The sequence below is a fragment of the Mastigoproctus giganteus genome, chromosome 7 (genome assembly GCF_048544385.1).
Source record: "Mastigoproctus giganteus isolate SK-2022 chromosome 7, ASM4854438v1, whole genome shotgun sequence".
NCBI classification, from domain to species: domain Eukaryota; kingdom Metazoa; phylum Arthropoda; class Arachnida; order Uropygi; family Thelyphonidae; genus Mastigoproctus; species Mastigoproctus giganteus.
In genome coordinates this window covers 140,062,020-140,083,657 of record NC_143581.1, presented here as the reverse complement: position 1 = coordinate 140,083,657, position 21,638 = coordinate 140,062,020, and the positions used below count along the sequence as shown (strand labels likewise).

The 21,638-nt window shown below is 39.1% G+C and overlaps 1 protein-coding gene across 2 annotated transcripts in view; it reads right to left on the bottom strand.

The window, feature by feature from the left end:
* LOC150083226 (V-type proton ATPase subunit e 2-like) overlaps nucleotides 1-21,638 on the bottom strand; it is a 122,070-nt gene that overhangs the window by 8,850 nt on the left and 91,582 nt on the right. For both annotated transcript variants that reach the window (XM_090377121.1, XM_090377120.1), the window contains exon 3: nucleotides 17,522-17,624. In XM_090377121.1, coding sequence (XP_090233247.1) covers nucleotides 17,534-17,624 — 91 coding nt within the window. In that variant the 3' untranslated portion in view covers nucleotides 17,522-17,533. The remainder of the gene's footprint in view (nucleotides 1-17,521; nucleotides 17,625-21,638) is intronic.

Below are 21,638 nucleotides of genomic sequence, written 5' to 3'. Positions count from 1 at the left end.
GAGTCCCTCAGGGCTCAGTGTTGGGTCCATTAATGTTTTCTGTATTTATAAATGATATTGATGATGGTATATCAAGCTTAATGTCCAAGTTTGCAGACGATACAAAGGTTGGCAGGGTTGTCAAGGACACTACTGACACTATGCTGCTGCAACAGGATCTGGAAAGGTTGAGCAGATGGGCTGAGAGGCAGCAAATGAAGTTTAACATTGACAAATGTAAAGTACTACACATGGGAAACAGCAACCCCAGCAGAGCAACGTATCAACTCTGTGGTACTGCAATGACAGTGGTGGAGAATGAAAGGGACTTGGGGGTGGTTGTGCAGGCAGATATGAAGTTCTCTGAGCAGTGCAGACGAGCTGCAAGAGTAGCTCATGGAGTATTGTCAATGATATACAGGAATTTTTCCAGCAGGGATAAGGATGTGATTATTCCCTTGTATAAGGCAATGGTCAGGCCAAACCTAGAGTACTGTATACAGGTCTGGAGGCCTCATTTCAAGAAGGATGTAGAGCTGCTGGAACGCGTACAGAGAAGGGCAACAAGATTAGTGAATGGAACAAAGGGGTGCTCTTACGAAGAAAGGCTTAAATTTTGCAAATTACAGTGTCTGGAGACTAGGCACCAGCGAGGTGATCTGATAGAGGTGTATAAAGCCTTGAATGGTTTGAGCATGCTCAATGCTGATGGGATTCTTCCTCTAGCTCAGAATAATCACCTGAGAGGGCATAAATTCGAATTGAGGAAAGACAGATGTAGGATAGACGTGCGGAAATTTGCCTTTAGCCAGCGGGTGGTTGGTTGGTGGAACAGACTTCCATCCCTTGTCATGGAGGTTGATAGCCTAAATAAGTTTAAGGCTCAGCTGGACAGGTATTTTGAACGAACAGAGGGGTGAAGTGGAAGTGGGGGTTTTTTTTTTTTTTTTTTTGGCTGATGCTGCATAAGCTTGCTTTCTTGCATCAAATGCCTCTGCTAATGCTAACTCTTTGTGACAATGAAAATCTGCAGTTATAACACAAATAAAAAATAACACCTGTGCTGAAGCTGTTCTGTTATATTACGAGCTAATTCATGTTGCTGATCAGTTATGGTCCTCCTTGAAAGAGTTGTTTGTACTTATTAACCATAGCTGAATCTAAACATTTCACAACTTCAACAATGCATTCTTTTATGATTTCCACATTGCTAAATGGCTTACCTCTTCTTTCAAGTATAAATGCTACTTTATATGTCACTTCAGTGATGTCAGTCTCTTTTCCTGATCTAGTTTTGAATATTTGTTGCTGCTGCTTTCCATCTTTAATTTTCTTGAGTGCAGACTTTCGAGGTTCTCCTACTTTAGCATATTTGTTGTCCTTATGTGACGCATAATGCTGATATGCATTGTATTTCTTCACTGTTGACAATATGGCGTTGCAGAGCAAACACATTTTATCTTTCTCTGCAACAACATAATACTGCAATTCCCATTCTTTATTGAATACTTGCTTTTCTTCCTTTAATGCTCTTTTCTTATTTCTTGACAATCGGGTTACTAGTAAAAATTAAAAATGAAATATGCAGATTGATTGAAGATTCAGTTTTAAAGAGAAAAAAAGCACTGGGTACTGATGGCACTAGAGAGAGAGAGAGAGAGAGAGAGAGAGAGAGAGAGAGAGAATGATTGGAATTTAAAAAAAAAAATACTAATAGCAGTCAGTGAGATGAGTCATCTGTGATAAGTAAGGCAACGTTGCCAAATACATATAAAAATGGGTATAAAATGTATTAAAAGCAAAACACACTCCAGTCCTGTTGGCTGTATAGAAAGAAAGCAATATACAAAGGTAGAATGTTGTTGTTGTGAAAATGGCAAATGAACCTCAAAACCATAGATTTAATGCAACTGCATACTTTGGAATGATATGTCGGGCAGACAACGTGTGTGGTCGAGACCTGCTAATTTTGGGGTGACTGAAGTAGACATTTTACTCTCCCTATTTACTGTTTAATCAGCTCTCTGAACACCACAGGATAAATGCTAATTACACGAAAGGTTCCTCCCAATGCACTGATCACTTACAGAGAGTCATCGATATACTAGAGGATCAAAGGAATGGCAATTTAGATATGTCTCTAGTTAGCATAGTAATAACTCATTCATAGTCCTTGTTTTTCGTTTCAGGTAAACAAAAAAAAAAAAAAAAGAAAAGAAGCAAAATCTAAGGCACTAAAACAACAACACTGGCCATAGCCAGACTTATGTGAAAAATTTGTGTATTGTAAAATAAAGAAGATATTGCCCTCTGACAACAATCGGTGTACCCCCACACAAAAAATGTATAACAAATTCAACACTAGAATAAAATCAGATGTGATGTATATCTAAATTTGGAACTGGTTTTGCTGGATATTTCACAACTACCTTTTATTTTCTACTATAAGTGCGGCACAGTCAAAACAATACTTGGATGGTCACTCGCTGTACTCATAAGAATGTGTAACATTTAATTTTAAAAAATGCTCATTTATTAATGAAATTCGTTAATTTTCTTGAGAAATGAATCTGCCTTCCAAATTTCACAGGCCCATTTCAAGCTCGGGGCCCAGATGCAGCTGCATTGGCATAGTTATGCCACTGAACAAAATCGTTGGTTTTTCTGGATATTTTGTCTTTTAGTTATCCCTTCGTACACTGAAACGCTTTGAGAGAATAGAGAAGAAGCAAAACGCCTCCTGTGTTTTTTCTTTAATTTCGAATTTTTGGTAAAGGGAGGGCATATGGAATTATTCAGAGATGATTGGTCTTTTTCTGGTTGGGAATAGTTAAGATAATTCAATGTTGTCAAAGATAATTCTTTTCATAAAATATTGTATTGTAGAAAGATGACAAGTACAATGCTATTTCATTTAGGTGTTTGATGGGCATTTAAGGGAGCTTGACGAATGATGGATGCCTTCAAAGGAATTAAAATGTGGGGGCATCAAGCCCCTCAGCTTGCCCAACTCAAACCAGAGCTCACACTTGTGCATTAGGCAACACGCCAGCAATCCCCAATGCAGAATGTGCTTGTCCTACAGGAGGTAGCTATTCTCGGTGATCTGCTGTCAGAGAAATGGGAAATATAGCATGCAAAAAGGACAGCACCAGGTATGCCTGACAGGGAGGAAAACTTATGTAGTAGTGCAGTTATCCCTTAACAGCACAAAATGTGATATTGTGGTACATGATGGCACTAATGATATTAAAGATAGGAGGTCTGAGAATTAATTCAACAAGTATAGGGCAACGTTGGAAAAAAGTCAAGTTAGGATTAAATTTGGAAGTGTCTGCAATTCTGCCAAGACACAATAGGAAATATGTCGTGATGAGAGTTTTGTCAATCAGTTCAGTCCTGGAGAGACTGTGTAAGGCTCACTGGGGTAGAAACCTGTACAGAACAGTCTGTGCTTGCTAACGGGAGAGAATATTTTTATAAGGAATGTGATATACTTAAATAGAAGGGAACAAGAATATTTGCTAATGCTATCGAGACAGCGTCAGGTGGGTCGGAAAATTGAAACTTTTGAGGGGAGGGGAGATGCACAGACTAACAAGGACGGCAAGCAGAGACCAAATTGATTCTTGCAGTGCCTCTGCTGGAACATGCAGGGCTGGAGAGCAAGGTGTCAGGGATTACAAGATCAACATGGCAATCCTCACAACACAAGTAAATATGTTGTGTGTTAGAGTTAGCAAAAACAGATGCATTGATTTGGCTCTGCATTAGCAACACCTACCTAACACCACCTCCTGGAGTCCTTTTGTCCTCATTACAGCCAATACTTATCTTGGTATGTACTCCACAAGGTGTTGCAAGGTGTCCTGTGGTAGTATTAATCACACATTGCACAGTGTGTCAAGTAATACCTTCACATTTTCATATGGATCGTCATAGCATTGAATGTCCTTTTTCCAGTAGGTCCCAAACATGTCCAATTGGGTTGAGATTGAGTAAGTTGGGAAGCCATGGGAGGACAGACAATCCATTGTCATCTTATAAATGCTGGAGTTGTCTGAATATGCTGTCATGAAGGGGGTGTACAATAGAAAGATAGGTGATTCCATTGAGCTATCGACTAATGGTGATCACAGGATCCAGGATATTCCACTGCATCCATGTCCTAGTGGACAGATCCCCCCATCTTGAGCAGGATGGACATCCCATTTCAGGGGGTCACAACTCACCCCTTTTCCACTTCCATTTTATCCCCCTCCCCATTTTTTATGGGCCCTCACAGACAACCCCAGTGTTCAGCCTGCCAGAGTATACTTCTTTCTACTGACCTAGCCCACCTCTCTATGGCAGAGGACAATAACTAGGAGTTTGTGGCCTCCATAGATTCCTAGACTAAGTGATTGGATGAATAACATAACACAACTCTATACTAACATGCACCATCTGGTCTCTACAGAGTCTGTACACATCACAGAGTACCAATCACGGAGTTGGGGGGAACACCAGTGCCACTAGTCAAACTACACTTTATACTATATAACGCATCCATGTGCCATGGTCTCATGTTGCTTTCTCCAAATGCAGATATGCCCATCAGCATGACTGAGTTGGAAACATGATTCATCAGACCAGGCAATGGGTTCCCATGTGGTAGACCAGTACTGTGCTGATGTGCCCATGCAAGGCACAGTTTCTCATTTCTCAGTCAGCATGGGTACCTGCAAAGCCAACAGCTACCATGGTCTATACAAGCTACTGTCTGGCACATGGATATTGGGCCTTGCTGTTCCTACATTGTGCAGGTTGATTAGCTGGGCCACTGTGCTGCATTACTACTGTGTTATAAGACAAGGCTTGATGCAGCATGGGCATCAACTACATGTGGCTATCTCATACCTGACCTCTGGTTGGTTGCTCGATCACTCTTGAGCCAATCACATTAGACTTGTGACACCACGGAATGGAAGCACTTAATTATGTTAGCTGTTGTTGAAATACTGGCACCTGCACATTTATCCCCCACAATTATTCCACATTCAAAGTCAGAAAGATCAACACCGACTCATTCTTCCTAGCAGATACTCAAAACTTATACAAGCCACACCCGATTTTGAGCCTTCACCAGCATCACAGACCATACCATTACCACACAAGCAGGTGTTGCTAATGCAAAGTCAACTCAGTGTATACTTGTACTCCAATGATAGGAGTAGTAGTATTAGTCATATAGTGAAAGGAAGTCCTAGGCTTTTACTGTACAGGCCAAAATAAACAAACAAATAATTCATTAAAAATAAAATCCCTATTTCATTCCCTCACATAGGAACCTATCCAGGTATTTTTTTTTTGGATTTCCCCCAAACTGCCAGCCTCAATGATCATATTCCAGCCATTAGTAGTAGTAGTGGCACATGATGCAAGAAAGCAAGTGTATGAGCTTATGCAGCATCAGCCAAAAAAAAAAAAAAAAAACACACCATTCCCTCCAAATGCCTGTCCAGTTCCTCCTTAAATTTATTCAACCTATCAACTTCCACAACGACAGATGGAAGTTTGTTCCAGCAATTAACTACCCGCTGGCTAAAGGCAAATTTCCGCACATCTATTCTACATCTGTCTTTTCTTAATTTGAATTTATGCCCCCTTAGGTTCGTAATCTGAACAAGTGGAAGGATCCCATCAGAATTCAGCGTGCTCAACCCATTCAAGGCCTTATACAACTCAATCAGATCACCACGCAGGTGCCTAGTCTCCAGCCACTGCAATTTGCAGAACTTAAGCCTCTTGGTAAGAGGATCCCTTCATTCCCCTCACCAATCTTGTTGCCCTTCTCTGTACACGCTCAAGTAAATCTACATCCTTCCTAAAATGAGGCCTCCAGACCTGTACGCAGTACTCAAGGCATGGCCTGACCATCGCCCTATACAGAGGGACAATCACCTCCCTGCTAGTAAAATTCCTATATATCATTGACAAAACCCCATGACCTGCCCTGGCAGCCTGTCCGCATTGCTTAGAAAACTTCATATCTGACTGCACAATTGCTCCCAAGTCTTTTTCATTTTCTACCACCTTAAGTGTAGTACCACACAGTTGGTACGTTTCTATGGGGTTACTTCTACCCATATGCAGTACTTTGCATTTGTCAAGGTTAAACTTCAGTTGCCACTTCTTAGCCCATCTGCCCAAATTATCCAGATCCTGTTGCAGTAGCACACTGCCATTAACAACCCTGCCAACCTTTGTATCATCTGCAAACTTCGACATTAAGCCTGATATACCTTCATCAATATCATTGATAAATATACAAAACAACAGTGGACCTAACACCGAATGCTGATAGACGCTCCCTCTTATAACTTTATAAAACTTTAATTCGGTCCCGCTTAGATTACGGATCACCTATTTACAACTCTGCAAGAAACAGTTCCTTGCTATGTCTGAATACCATTCAACATAATGCCCTAAGAATAGCCACGGGAGCCTTCCGAACGTCTCCAGTCCACAGCCTGTATATTGAGGCAAATGAACCCCCACTGCGCCTCAGACGAAAATCCTTACTATGTAGCTATGCTACAAAAATTAAAAGTATTCCATCTCATCCCAGCTGAGAATATCTGTTTGACCCTCATTATATAATGCTATACCGTAATAAACCTAATGAAAACCGCCCAGCAGGTCTTATATTGCAAGAACTGATGCCTAGGTGGAATATTAACTTTCAGCCTATCCTCGAAGATAATACTCCTGAACATCCCTGGATTAATCCCCACCACTTTGTGATAATTTCTTTCCGAGATGGGGAAAAGACTCCCTGCCAAACAGCAACTACATGAAGCCCACACTTCAGAAAACTCAGAGAAACTACTTACTTATACTGATGGCTCAAAAACAGATGAAGCTGTAGGTGCTGCAGCAATTTGCTCTACCTTCTCAATAGCCATGCCTGTTCTTACAGAATGCAGTATCTATACAGCAGAATTGTATGCAATAAAACTAGCCTTAGATAATATAACTAAGCAGCAATTCAAGCAAGCGCGTCCTTAAGTGCAGTCACTGCCTTTCAATCTATTTCTTCTTCCCACCATCCCATTCTGAAACAGATCTGGGCTCAGTTATATCAATATCAAACATCCAACCGGATGGTCACATTCTGTTGGATCCATAATCATGTCGGCATTCCAGGTAATGAATGTGCGGATCGTGCTGCTAAACATCCCGATAATGGATCTTTCTGCCATCTAAAAGTGCCGTACACTGATTATAGATCCATTATTAAAACAGAATGAATCAATGGGCTGAACTGTGGCAAACTCAAGTCAATAACAAACTATTCTGGATTAAAAAAAGAACCTCAACTGTGGACTTCTAGTTTCATGAGAAGCAGGCAAAAAGAAGTCATTTGGCAAAACTCCGAATCAGTCACTCCTATATAATTCATCCATTACTGCTTATGGGAGAGAACCCTCCTCAATGTTCCTTCTGTCAATCCCAACACCCTATGAGAATATCAAACATATTCTCATAGAGTGACCTCAATATTCAAGTATCCGGAAATCCAGTTTTTGCTCTCTATCCAACTTTCAGGAACATTGGACTTTACAACACATATTGGCAATAATGCAGATTTTGAAGGCTCTGTTTCAATACTTGATAAGCATAAATATATATAATCGTCTCTGATAAGTATATTATAAAAGTTTCAGCCATAAATTAATCATGAACAGGCACAATATGGCCCAGGAGGCCCTTGTGCCAAAAACACCCAGCACAACAACAACAATAATCATGTTTGTACTCTGAGCAAGAAGGATTACATCAGCACTAAGTTTACTCAATCCGTTCAGAATCTTAAACACCTCAATCAGATCACCTCGCATATATTTAGTCTCCAGGTGCTGCAATTTGTAGAACTAATAACGTTCTTGGCAAGAGCATCCTTTTGTTCCTCTCAAAAATTTTTGTTTTCCTTCTCTGCACCCATTCCAGCAGCTCCACATCCTTTCTAAAATGAGGCCTCCAGACCTGTATGCAGTACTCAAGCTACAGCCTAAGCATTGCCTTATACGATGGGATAATCATCTTTCTAATCCCTACTAGCAAAGTTCCTGTATATCATTGACAAAACCCCATGAGCTGTCATGGCAGCCTGGGTGCAATACTCAGCGAATTTCATATCCGACTGCACAATTACCCCCAGGTCTTTTTCATTTTCCACTACCCTGAGTATAGTACTACACAGATGGTAGGTTAATTAATAACTTGCTGGCATATAATTTTTTCTGGAGTTGATAGCATATACCCATTAACTTTAAGGGAAGCAAAAAGAGTACATCAAAAAACCACTAAGGTTAATTATAAGAGCATCACTACATTTGGGCATGATTCCTTTGAACTGGTCAGCATTTCCTTTGAAAGTGCCAGCATATCACTAATGCATAAAGATGGTACTAAAAGTTAAGTGCATAACTACAAACCAGTCAGTCTTGACTTCAGTAGTTAGGGAAATCATGGGGGCAATGAACAAGAGGACAATTCAAGGACATTTAGAAATGGAATTCTGCAGGGCACACAACATGGTTTCGTAAATGGAATGTCATGTTTATATAATCTGGTTGGCTATTTTGACAATCACTCATAACCTGGATGTTGGAAAACACTGACATTTATCTTGATTTTAGCAAACTATATGACTCCGTCCTCCATAAGAGTTACTATATAAGCAGGAACATTCACAAAGAATAGGGTTGGAATTAATGGTTACTGTTCAGACCGTAACCCATGTTCTCTATGCTCTCCCATGTTGTCTAGTGCTGCACATTTCAAATAAAAAAAAAAAAAGTCAGCAAGGGAATACTGAAGCACAAACAAAGTTTGTGCTCCACTTTTTAAGGCAGTCTTTTGGTCCGTTATCTGACAAACATAACGTCTCTTTAATACTGTCAAATACAATCCTTGCATTGTTCTAAGTTTTACAACTTAGAACAATGCAAGGAGTGTATCGATATCAGGCAACAACTCAGCGTGCTTGTGGACCTATATGAGAGCTTGAAGGACAGGGTGGATGCCCTCGAAGAAACTAAATTGAGGGGCCCATCAAGCTCTCAGCTGCCCACATCAACGCCAGAGCTTGCACTTGGGCATCACGTGACACAGAGGCAACCCCCAAGGCAGAATGCGCTGGTCCCGAAGGAACTAGTAGTTGTTGGTGACTCTATTGTCAGGGAAACGGGGAACATGCTTTGTAAAAAGTATAGGTGGAACAGGACCAGGGTATTCTGCCAGGGGCCAAAGGTTGATGATGTTGTAGAGCGAATATCATCTTTTAAGGGCACAAAAGGTGATATAGTTGTACACGTTGGCACTAATGATATTAAGAGTAGGAGACCGGCAGAATTACTTAACAAGTACAGTTCACTGTTGAACAAAAGCCGAGAATTAGGGTTGAATTTGGAAAGTGTCTGCAATTCTGCCCAGACACGATAGGAGGGAGTATATGATGAGAGCCTTGTCGATCAATTCGGCCCTGGTAAGATTGTGCAAGGCTCAAGGGGTAGAATTTTTTTCAGTCTGGACTGTACTTGTTAACAGGAGAGATTGCTTCTACAGGGATGGGATACACTTAAATAGAAAGGGTGCAAGAATATTTGCTGATGCTATCGAGGCAGTGTTAGGTGGGACGGAAAACTGCTAGCTTGGGGGGAGACAAAGACCAATAGATTGACAGCCACTGGCAGAGGTGAAAGAGATTCTTGCACTGCTTCTATTAGAATGAGCAGAAGCCTGAAAAACAAGATGCATGATATTTCAGAGACTGCTGGGAGCCATTGCAGTACAAGTAAACACATGGGTTGTGTTAGGGTAGCTAAGAATAGAAACAGGTGCAGGTATACTTGCGCGTACACCAATGCTAGGAGTTTAGTAAATAAATTTGATGAATTTGAAGTATTGCTCAAAACATCAAAGGCAGATATTGTTGGGATATCAGAGACATGGTGTCACACAGATATAAGGGATGCAGAACTGGAATTTGGGGAGTACAGCGTCTACAGAAAGGATAGACAGGATAGGAAGTGGGGGGAGTTATGCTATTAGTTAAGAAACACATAAAAAACCAAGGAAGTGCAGTCGACATCGCTGGACAGTGCAGTGTTGAGTCAGTTTGGTGTGACATAAGCATTGGGAGATCAAAATTGAGAGTAGGAGTGTGCTATAGGCCTAATGACTCTGATGACTATAATAAGAAACTGTACAGGGAAATAGAGTGGGCCAGTAAATCAGAGAGTCTTATAATGGGAGATTTTAATTTCCCAGATATTGACTGGAATTTGGGGGCTGGTCACTCACACGCTAGCATGGCTTTTGTGGATTTATTGGATGATTGTTTTCTACATCAGCATGTTCGGGAGGCAACTAGAGGGAGTAATACTCTTGATTTGATTATCAGCAGTGATTCTTCATGCATTAAGAATCTGCAGATAAATGAACTACTAGGTGGCAGTGATCACAGTGTGCTGAAGTGGGATTTACTCAAAGAGATAACTACCATTAGGGGTAAAGGGAAGGGTTATTGCTTCTGTAAAGGCGACTACGATGGACTGAGACAGTATTTAAATTCTATACAGTGGGACCAACTGATGATGCTACCAACAGAAAATTCAAAATGGGAAGCATTCAAAGAACTTATCTTGGAAGCTACTAGGCTTTACATACCAACTAAGAAATATTGTTCAAGGTTTAGGCCAAAATGGATGTCAGATGAATTAATGAGGCATATGGCAGAGAAAAAAAATGCATGGGATACTTACAAATTAACACGACACAGAAGCCTATGATAGATAGAAGTTAATCTGTAACCAAGTTACAAAGGAGGTTAGGCAGGCGAAGGCAGATTACGAGAAATCCTTGGCAAGGGATGCAAAGAAAAACAGCAAAGAGTTCTTTACTTATGTAAACTCTAGAAGGATGGGGATGAATCAGATTATTCCACTTGATATTGATGGGTCAATTGTTGATGATCCTGCTCAGGTAGCTAACAATCTGAATGAATATTTTGCATCGACATTCACACACGAGGAATTATTCAGCGAGGTGAATGCCAGAGGTGTATTCAACTCTAGCAGTAAGCTAGAGAATCTTGAAATAACTGGGAGTAAAGTGGAGGAGAAATTGTTGAAGATAAACACAAGAAAGGCACCCGGGGTGGATGGGATCTATCCAGTTATATTAAAGGAGGCAGCAAAGGAAGTAAGCAAGCCCTTAGCCATAATTACGAGAGCTTCCTTGGACTCAGGGGAGGTATCCATAGACTGGAAATGTGCAAATGTGACCCCAATTCACAAAGGAGGATCAAAGGCTGACAAGTAATTATAGACCTGTGATTCCAGGAAAATTAATGGAGGCACTCGTTAAAGAAGTACTGCAGGATCATTTAGACAAGACTTCAGTTATAGCTCGGACACAGCATGGTTTTGTTAAGGGGAAGTCTTGCCTGACCAATTTGATTGGATACTATGATGCAATCACAAAAGAACTGGATGCAGGGAATATAAGGGATGCAGAACTTTGATATTATATACTTGGATCTTAGAAAGGCTTTTGATACTGTTGCACATGGAAGACTGCTACACAAATTGGATACAAATTGCTGCTATGGATAAAGGGGTGGTTGAGGGGGAGAAGACAGAGAGTGGTAATCGATGGACACTGCTCATCGTGGACTAATGTTATTAGTGGAGTCCCTCTGGGCTCAGTGTTGGGTCCATTATTGTTTTCTGTATTTATAAATGATATTGATGATGGTATATCAAGCTTAATTAGCATTAGCATTAGTAGAGGCATATGATGCAAGAAAGCAAGCTTATTCAGTATCAGCCAAAAAAAAAAACACACACACCACTCCCATTTCACCCCTCCATTCGTTCGAAATACCTGTCCAGTTGAGCTTTAAATTTGTTTAGGCTATCAACTTCAACAACAAGTGATGGAAGTCGGTTCCACCAACCAACCACCCTCTGGCCAAAGGCAAATTTCCGCACATCTATCCAACATCCGTCCTTCCTCAATTTGAATTTATGCCCTCTGAGGTGATTATTCTGAGCAAGATGAAGAATCCCATTGGCATTGAGCATGCTCAAACCATTCAAAGCCTTATACACCTCTATTAGATCACCTCGCCGGTGCCTAGTCTCCAGACTCTGTAATTTGCAAAACTTAATCCTTTCCTCGTAAGAGCAACCCTTTGTTCCATTCACTAATCTTGTTGTTCTTCTCTGTACCCGTTCCAGCAGCTCTACATCCTTCTTGAAATGAGGCCTCCAGACCTGTATACAGTACTCAAGATGTGGCCTAACCATTGCCTTATACAAGGGAATAATCACCTCCTTATCCCTGCTAGAAAAATTCCTGTATATCATTGACAAGACACCATGAGCTACTCTTGCAGCTCGTCTGCACTGCTCAGAGAACTTCATATCTGCCTGCCCAATTACCCCCAGGTTATTTTCATTCTCCACCACTGTCAGTTTTTCATTCTCCACCACTGTCAGTTTTTCACCACTGTCATCCTTCTAGAGTTTACATAAGTAAACTCTAGAAGGATGGGGATGAATCAGATTATTCCACTTGATATTGATGGGTCAATTGTTGATGATCCTGCTCAGGTAGCTAACAATCTGAATGAATATTTTGCATCGACATTCACACACGAGGAGTTATTCAGCGAGGTGAATGCCAGAGGTGTATTCAACTCTGTGTAGTACCAAAGAGTTGATACGTTGCTCTGGGGTTACTGTTTCCCATATGTAGTACTTTACATTTGTCAATGTTAAACTTCATTTGCCACCTCTCAGCCCATCTGTTTAACCTTTCCAGATCCTGTTGCAGCAGCATAGCGTCAGTAGTGTCCTTAACAACCCTGCCAACCTTATCATCATCTGCAAACCTGGACATTAAACTTGATATCCCATCATCAATATCATTCATAAACACCGAAAACAACAACGGACCCCAACACTGAACCCTGAGGAACTCCACTAATAACATTATTCCACGTTGAGCAGTGTCAATTGATTACCACTCTCTGTCTTCTGACACTCAACCATCCCCTTATCCATAGCAGCAATTTGCCTCCAATGCCACACTGCTCCAATTTGTGCAGCAGTCTTCCATGTGCAACAGTATCAAAAGCCTTTCTAAGATCCAAATATATAATATCAAAGTTATTCCCTGCATCCAGTTCTTTTGTAACTACATCATAGTATCCAATCAAATTGGTCAGGCAAGACCTGCCCTTTACAAAACCATGCTGCGTCTGAGCTATAACTGAATTCTTGTCTAGATGATCCTGCAGTGCTTCTTTAACCAGTGCCTCCATTAATTTACCTGGAACAGAAGTTAAACTAACAGGTCTATAATTACTTGTGTCAGCCTTTGATCCTCCTTTGTGAATTGGGGTTACATTTGCACATCTCCAGTCTATGGGTACCTCTCCTGAGTCCAAAGAAGCTCTCATAATTATGGCTAGGGGTTTGCTTACTTCCTTTGCTGCCTCCTTTAATATAACTGGATAATGTCCAAGTTTGCAGACGATACAAAGATTGGCAGGGTTGTCAAGGACACTACTGACACTATGCTGCTGCAACAGGATCTGGAAAGGTTGAGCAGATGGGCTGAGAGGTGGCAAATGAAGTTTAACATTGACAAATGTAAAGTACTACACATGGGAAACAGCAACCCCAGAGCAATGTATCAACTCTGTGGTACTGCACTGACAGTGGTGGAGAATGAAAGGGACTTGGGGGTGGTTGTGCAGGCAGATATGAAGTTCTCTGAGCAGTGCAGATGGGCGGCAAGAGTAGCTCCTGGAGTATTGTCAATGATATACAGGAATTTTTCCAGCAGGGATAAGGAGGTGATTATTCCCTTGTATAAGGCAATGGTCAGGCCACACCTAGAGTACTGTATACAGGTCTGGAGGCCTCATTTCAAGAAGGATGTAGAGCTGCTGGAACGAGTACAGAGAAGGACAACAAGATTAGTGAATGGAACAAAGGGTTGCTCTTACGAAGAAAGGCTTAAGTTTTGAAAATTACAGTGTCTGGAGACTAGGCACCAGCGAGGTGAGATGATAGAGGTGTATAAAGCCTTGAATGGTTTGAGCATGCTCAATGCTGATGGGATTCTTCCTCTAGCTCAGAATAATCACCTGAGAGGGCATAAATTCAAATTGAGGAAAGACAGATGTAGGATGGACGTGCGGAAGTTTGCCTTTAACCAGTGGGTGGTTGGTTGGTGGAACAGACTTCCATCCCTTGTCGTGGAGGTTGATAGCCTAAATAAGTTTAAGGCTCAGCTGGACAGGTATTTTGAACGAACAGAGGGGTGAAGTGGAAGTGGTTATTTTTTATTTATTTATTTATTTTTTTTTATTTATTTATTTTTTTTTTTTTTGGCTGATGCCGCATAAGCTTGCTTTCTTGTATCAAATGCCTCTACTAATGCTAACTTTCAAATATGACCATCCTGATTTTTGTACACTTTTACAAGATTGCAGATTTTCAAACTTTCTCATAATACCACTAGAATAAGGAAAGTAGGTGGAAAGTTTTCCTTTCAAAATCAAAGATAATATTTTTAATTGTGATCACTCTTTCAGTAACCACATCACATGTTCATATTATGCAATATAAAGCAGGTGAGAAAATACACAAGACATTACACTGCTCGAAAAAATTAACAGAACACGTAGAAAACGTGATGTAACTCGTGCAGCTTGTAATGAAGTTGGACAAGTGGAAGTTTCTCTCTGTCTCTTCATTTCATCGTTATTCAATGTGTACCAATGTACACCATTGAATAACGATGAAATGAAGAGACAGAGAGAAACTTCGGACAGGTATAAGGGACATTTATAGGAGTTGTATAAGAATTACCAAAAAGGTCACATCACAGACGTCAGTACAAGATGCTCAAAAATATGGTCACATGACAGCAGTACGACATATGAGCCCTTCCAACAGCAAAACAGGCCTGACAGTGGTAAACCATGCTCGATATATGGTGTCTACATGATTCTGTGGAAACATCCCATTCTTCTACCAGCACAAACCTTAGTTCACCAAGTGCATTCCACACATGGGATTTAAGTCTAGTGATCGTGCTTGCTGGCCATGGTAGTCATTGGATATCTTCAGTTTCAAGATATTCCTCCACCACTTGAGCTCTGTGTAGTGGAGTTGTTGTGCATAAAAAGAAAATCTGGGCCAACCGCATCCCTAAAAAAGTCGCACATGGGGTTTAAGATGATCTTGGTACCTCTGCACAGTTACAGTCCCTATCAAAAATATGATAGGGGTACATAACTGCAGCCGTTGATCTTCATTCCACCTCCACCATAAGTGTCCCTTTTCTCTGATGTTCGAGGGAGGGTACTGCAATCCTCATCTACAGATGAAATAATGTCTAGAATCTGTTGGTAGGCTAAAACAGGACTCATCAGAAAACAGAACTGTACCCTTTTTTCCAGGCTCCACACTTGTTCATGGCACCAACTTCAACAAGCTCTGTGGTGGTTTAGGGTTAATGGGATACAAACCATTGGCCTCCTTGATAGTCTTCTGGAATTGAGCCTTCTTAACACAGTCCAGTTGGAAATATTTTCACCTGTGGCCACACCAACCTCAAGAGGCAGTTGATGACAGGACATCATAGGGTTCCATCTTGCTGTTGGAGCCAGATAGCTGTCTGTTTTAGTTGATGTAGCCCTCGGACAACCTAGGCCAGCTCTTCTTGTAATGGTTCCTGTCTCCTGAAACTGCTTTCATAGTGCCAAGACGACATTGCATGATACATTAAGCCAACATGCCACTTCCACCTGCTACTACTTGCCCAGCTTCAAATCATCCAATAGCCCACTATTTCAAAGAATCATTCAAAAGATGACTTGCCACCCTGAGTACTTTGAACAAGGTGTGGTAGATAGTACCAGATGTACAGATATGAATATCTTGGTAACTACAACCCTGCTTGGGGTATTTAGCATTTGGCTGTGTCCCGACATTAAAAACACAAAATCTAAGGCAGTGCACTACACCCAACTTATGTGGGTTGTGAGATATAACAGTGAGTCAGTCTGGTGTGACAAAAAATGAGTGTAGGATTATATCATGGGCCAAATAACTTACAAGTATAATGAACTATACAAATAGAGAGGGCCAGTAAATCAATATTTTTAAGTATAGAAATCAGCATCTGCCCTCCTAAAGAAAGCATAAATCCTCTCTACAAATATTGCCTCTTTCCTTGCAGAGAGGATTAACAAATTTACCTGCTAAAAGCCCTGAACACTAAAATTATGGCTTTTACAAAAAGGATGTGTCACCTAAAGAATGAATACTCAGTCATCCATTCTTTAGGTGACATGGTATCTTTAAATAAAACAGTAGGCTACCTGATTTCAAAGGGCTATAATAGCTACTAAATTATGTGGTAATTATGCATCATGTTAATTATATAATATTGGTGTAAATACACCATAGTTTACCCATAAATTTTAACTATGTATGTAGTGTGAAAGGCATCGTTTTAATTGTATCTCATATTGTGGGTGCCTTCACGAGATAGCTGGTATTGCACTACTTCAAATAAACAACACTTCTCTAGTAGAGAAGACTACTGTAATTTATTTTCAGGGTATACCACCACCCAGTCTTCTCTACTAGAGAAGCATTATTTATTTGAAGTAGTGCAATACCAGCTATCTCGTTGTGAAGGCACCCATAATATGAGATACAACTGAAACAATGCCTTTCACACTACATATGTAGTTCAAATTTATGGGTAAACTATGGTGTATCTACACCGATATTAAATAGTTAATTACCTAATCCCATAATAAATTATGCCTTGTGCATAATTTCTTATGGGATTAGGTAATTAACTATTATGTTAATGTATGGCATTATAGGATGGGCAGACATTGCTACTATTAATTATTTTTGGTAAAATAATTAATATTCTTTGTTGTGAGGTATATGTCTCACAACAAAGAATACACACTATTACAATTAGAAGTTTAATTTTACTTAGTTATTTTGTCACTCTCAAACTTTATTTTATTTTCAGAAAAGCACTAAAAGTTTAGCATTAACAAGAAAACAAGCTTATATAGCATCAGCAAGGAAAAAAAAAAAAAAACCTGCCATTTCACCCATCCAGTCACTCCAAATGTTTGTCTAGTTAAGCCTTAAATTTGTTTTTGTTTTTGTTTAGTGCTGTTATTCAGAAATCTGTCTTCAGAAATCAAAGTCAAGCCTTTTCAAAACAATTTTGCAAATATTTGTGTTTATAAATTGCAAAATAGTTGTTTATAAATGGTTTTTAGTAATAGACTAAAAAAAGTACTGATAACTAAATGTCTTTAATTTTAAATCTTTACATCTTTTCAGAACAATTTTACATTCCTCTTGCGGTTTTAAAGCATTGCTAAATATAACAAAAAAATTCTATTTGCATAATACAAAAATTTTAATCGAATTACCTCTTATTTAAATCACCATTCCTTTTTCATCATATAAAGTGTTCTAGCACTTAACTGTGGGCCAAATAATGGATTCATCTGCATCAAATATGCACAAAGCCAACTGGAAAATATATTTTATTATTAACAATTAAGTAAAATATGTTTAGCATACAAGTTAGTGCAATTGCATCATTTCTTTTTATAGCCAACTCTTAAATAGTTATATATTGGCATCATTAAGTATATCTCATATTGTGAATATCTTCACAACCAGTTGCCATAACATTGCACTACCTCAAATAAGTAACGCTTCACCATAGGAGAAGATTGTTACTTATTCTTAGCGGATACCATCACCCATACAGCACCGTTTCGGAGCTTATTGGCTCCTCATCATTAGGTGGACAGGTACTCTGGTGTTGCAACATTGACAACCCAGTTGCAAAGCTTAACTCCACAATATGAGAGGTGCTTTATGGTGTAGATTAGTTCAGGGCTAGAGTCTCAGGTTAAGTAGGGAGTTGGACTAGCGTACAAGTTAGTGCAATTGCATCATTTCTGTACATAGCCAACTACTTAAAGTTATATATTGGTATCATTAAGTATAGCTCATATTGTGAATACCTTCACGAGTTGCCATAATATTGCACTACCTCGAATAAGTAATGCTTCACCATAGGAGAAGATTATTGTTACTTATTCTCAGTGGATACCATCACCTATACAGCACTGTTTCGGAGCTTATTGGCTCATCAGTGGGTGGGCAGGTACTTATTCAAGGTAATGCAATATTATGGCAACTCATTGTGAAGGTATTCACAATATGAGATATACTTAATAATGCCAATATAACTATTTAAATAGTTGGCTATGTACAGAAATGATGCAATTGCACTAACTTGTATGCTAGTCAACTCCCTACATAAACTGAGGCTCCAGCCCTAAACTATACTGTAAAATATGTTTTTATTCATTCACCTTATCAAGTCAGTAAAATCATTCTCTTGTTAGTTTTTAAAATGGATTTTCCTTTTAATTAAATCATGCATTAGTAACTTGAATTACCAATCTCAATCCTTAATGTTATCACCTGTCTCAATACAATGTATATATTTGTAAAATAATAAGAGAAGTTTACCTCAATATAGTACGTAGAACACTTCCATATGATACTCTCCAGAAATTAAAATAAAAAAAAAAAAAAAACGAAAAACTTACATTACATTAACAAATAATTAATTTAACCCAATAAAACTTAATTTAACAAACTGTTAAATTTAATCAATTAATCAAATAATTGATTTAAACAATTGAAAAAAACTGTTAAATTGATTTTTAATTATTTGTTACTCTAATGTAAGTTTTTCGATTTTTTTCGTTATAATTTCTGCAGAGTATCATAGGGAAGTGTTCTACGTACTATATTGAGGTAAACTTCTCTTATTATTTATTGATACAAGAAAGAATAAGAGAAATTGATACAATTATTGATATCAACGTAGAACATATTGAGCATTACAGCTCTGGTTCATACTATACAATATATATATATATATATATATTTTTTTTTTTTTTTTTTTAAACAAATTATTCAAAAAGTTTAAGTCTGGAACCCCAATATGCACTAATATAAGTTTATGGGAGCTGACTATAACGAGTATAATTTTTTAAAATAAACATAATTGACTTTAACATCCAAATGAGTATTGTTCTCTTCAAAAGTAGTTAACTCCATATGTATTCCAACAATGCTGCCATTACTAACACATTTTTCAACTGCTCTTCTAGAATTAACTTCAGCATACCCACAGCCAGAACAAATCAACATAAGCAAAAGCCATTCTAACACAAGTCTGAAAAATAAGGCAGAAGGTCATGCCGAAAATGTTAACTCTTTTTAAATCCCACAGGATCTCTTAAAGCCTTCTGAATTTCTCCACAAGTGACTGTTTAACCTTATAAGATGATTTTTTTTATGAATAATCCCAGCAGGCAAAGGCTTTTGATTTTTTGTTTGATCGTCTTATAAATAAGCTCCCATCTTATTTAGTTGGTTTGCCAACTGTGTTTTGTAATTGGGTATCCAGTTTTCTCTCTGACCACTCAAACTGTGGGTGATGGTAAATGGCCATGTCTTATAACTTCTTCACTAAAGCTGGTGTTCCCAAGGTTCAGTTCTTTCTCCCACTCTTTCCCTCATATATTAATGACCTTCTATTGACCTGAAATCCTCTCCACAGTTTTGCCGATTTAACCTCACATCTGGTGAGTATGGGCTTGGCACACCCAGGGTCTTGAGCTGGATATCATCATTCTTCTCTTTCTTGGTGATTCCCTTCTATTTCTGACTCACTCACTCACTCTCACTCAGGGGTAACTCAGACATTTTTTTTTTTTTTTTTTGGCTGATGCAACAAAAGCCTCAGGCTTCCTTGCACCATATGGCCAATTATAATAATAATAATACATTGCATTCCACCTTTCAGTTTGAGAAATCATGCCATGCACAAACATTTTCAACTTCTCGATTATTCACTACCAATTCCTTAAATGCTGACCTCCAGTAATTCCCCAGTGGGGCAAAGCTAAATTAGTTGATTTCAATCCTCCTAAAACTTCCTGTCTTATATCTCACAAAAAGGTTCTTCTGCCCCTATGCTTATATTCAACGACACTCAGATATTTAGACAAGTTCACATATCTCTATTAGGCATTACTCCGACACTTGTAATCTCCCTCTCTTGAGGAAATATTGCTTCCTCTGCATCTAAAACTGGGTTTTCGCTTTCACTGTCAGCATTACTTTTCTTCCAAATGGCTGTTCACTCCGTATCACATATCCATCCTACCATAGAATATTGTGCCCACATCTGGGGGGTGATGCCCCCAAAACCTCTTCTAGCTTCCACTCAAAAGAGGACAATTAGGTTAATTAATGACTCATTTCTAAAAGTCTTCCCACTCTGTCTCACAGATGTTCTGTTTCTACTGCATGCCTTTTCTACACAGGCACTGTTCTTCTGAATTTGCTTCTACAATTCCCACTCTTTACCAACAGGAATCGTAAGGAGGAAGTTGTTCTTGCCCGGACCCCGCATAGGACATAGTCATCTGACTCATTCGTTTTTGCTGAGGGCTGATGACCCTCCTATGTGTGAGTCCTGTGGCACAATTTTAACAATCAGACACATTTTAGTTGACTGTCCAGATTTTAGCAATATCCATTTTACCGCTTTTAATCATCTGACTGAGCCGTATACACTCAGTCAGATTTTATCCGACAATGACAATGTGTCTGCTGTTTTTAGCTTTTTTAAATCAATAAAGGTTTTTACTCGTATTTAAAATTTATGTTATCGTTGTTTCTTTTATAGATATATTTTTTTATTATATATCTGGACATGGTGGCCTAACTAATTAGGTCACTGAGAGGTTAAATTTTATATATTACCTGGTCTTGGTGCATTATAGCCTTAGTTGCTAATGCACCAATAAAACCCAAACCAAACCAAACCAATCTGAACACTTGCTGAAGCCAGTGAGCATCCTTTTACTGTCCAACTTCAAACTCACAGAACAAACTTTTTTTCCTTCTCATTTATTCCTTAAACTTCCATTTTCTGGAACAACCTCTCTTCATATGTATTTCCTGAAAATTACAGCCTACAGAAATTCAAGTCTAATGTCAATAAGTGTCTTCTTTTGTCTCAGCAACCTTTTCCAAATGACAGGAGTTGCAAATCAACAAGTTATTAGCAGAGTTTTCCAAACATTGCAAAATACCAGCTCACTTCCTAGTGTTCACATTCCATATAAATGTGCACTTTGACAAGATGTAGCTAGGCAAAAGAAAATCGTTGAAGCGGTACAGTGTACTCCTCGTGCTAGTACATGGAGGATATCCATGTGTCTTGGTGTTTCCCAATGAAGAGTATGGCGAACATTGTATAAAGAAGGCATGTATCCATACCATGCGCAATGTAGTTGACACCTTGAGTCTGCCCAATGGCTGGAATTTTGTAATTGACTGAATGACAATTGCCACTTGCTCTGTCAAATCCTACTCAGTGATGAAGCTTAATTCACCTGAGACTGTCAATAACACCCACAATTCCCATTTTTGGTTGGAAATTAT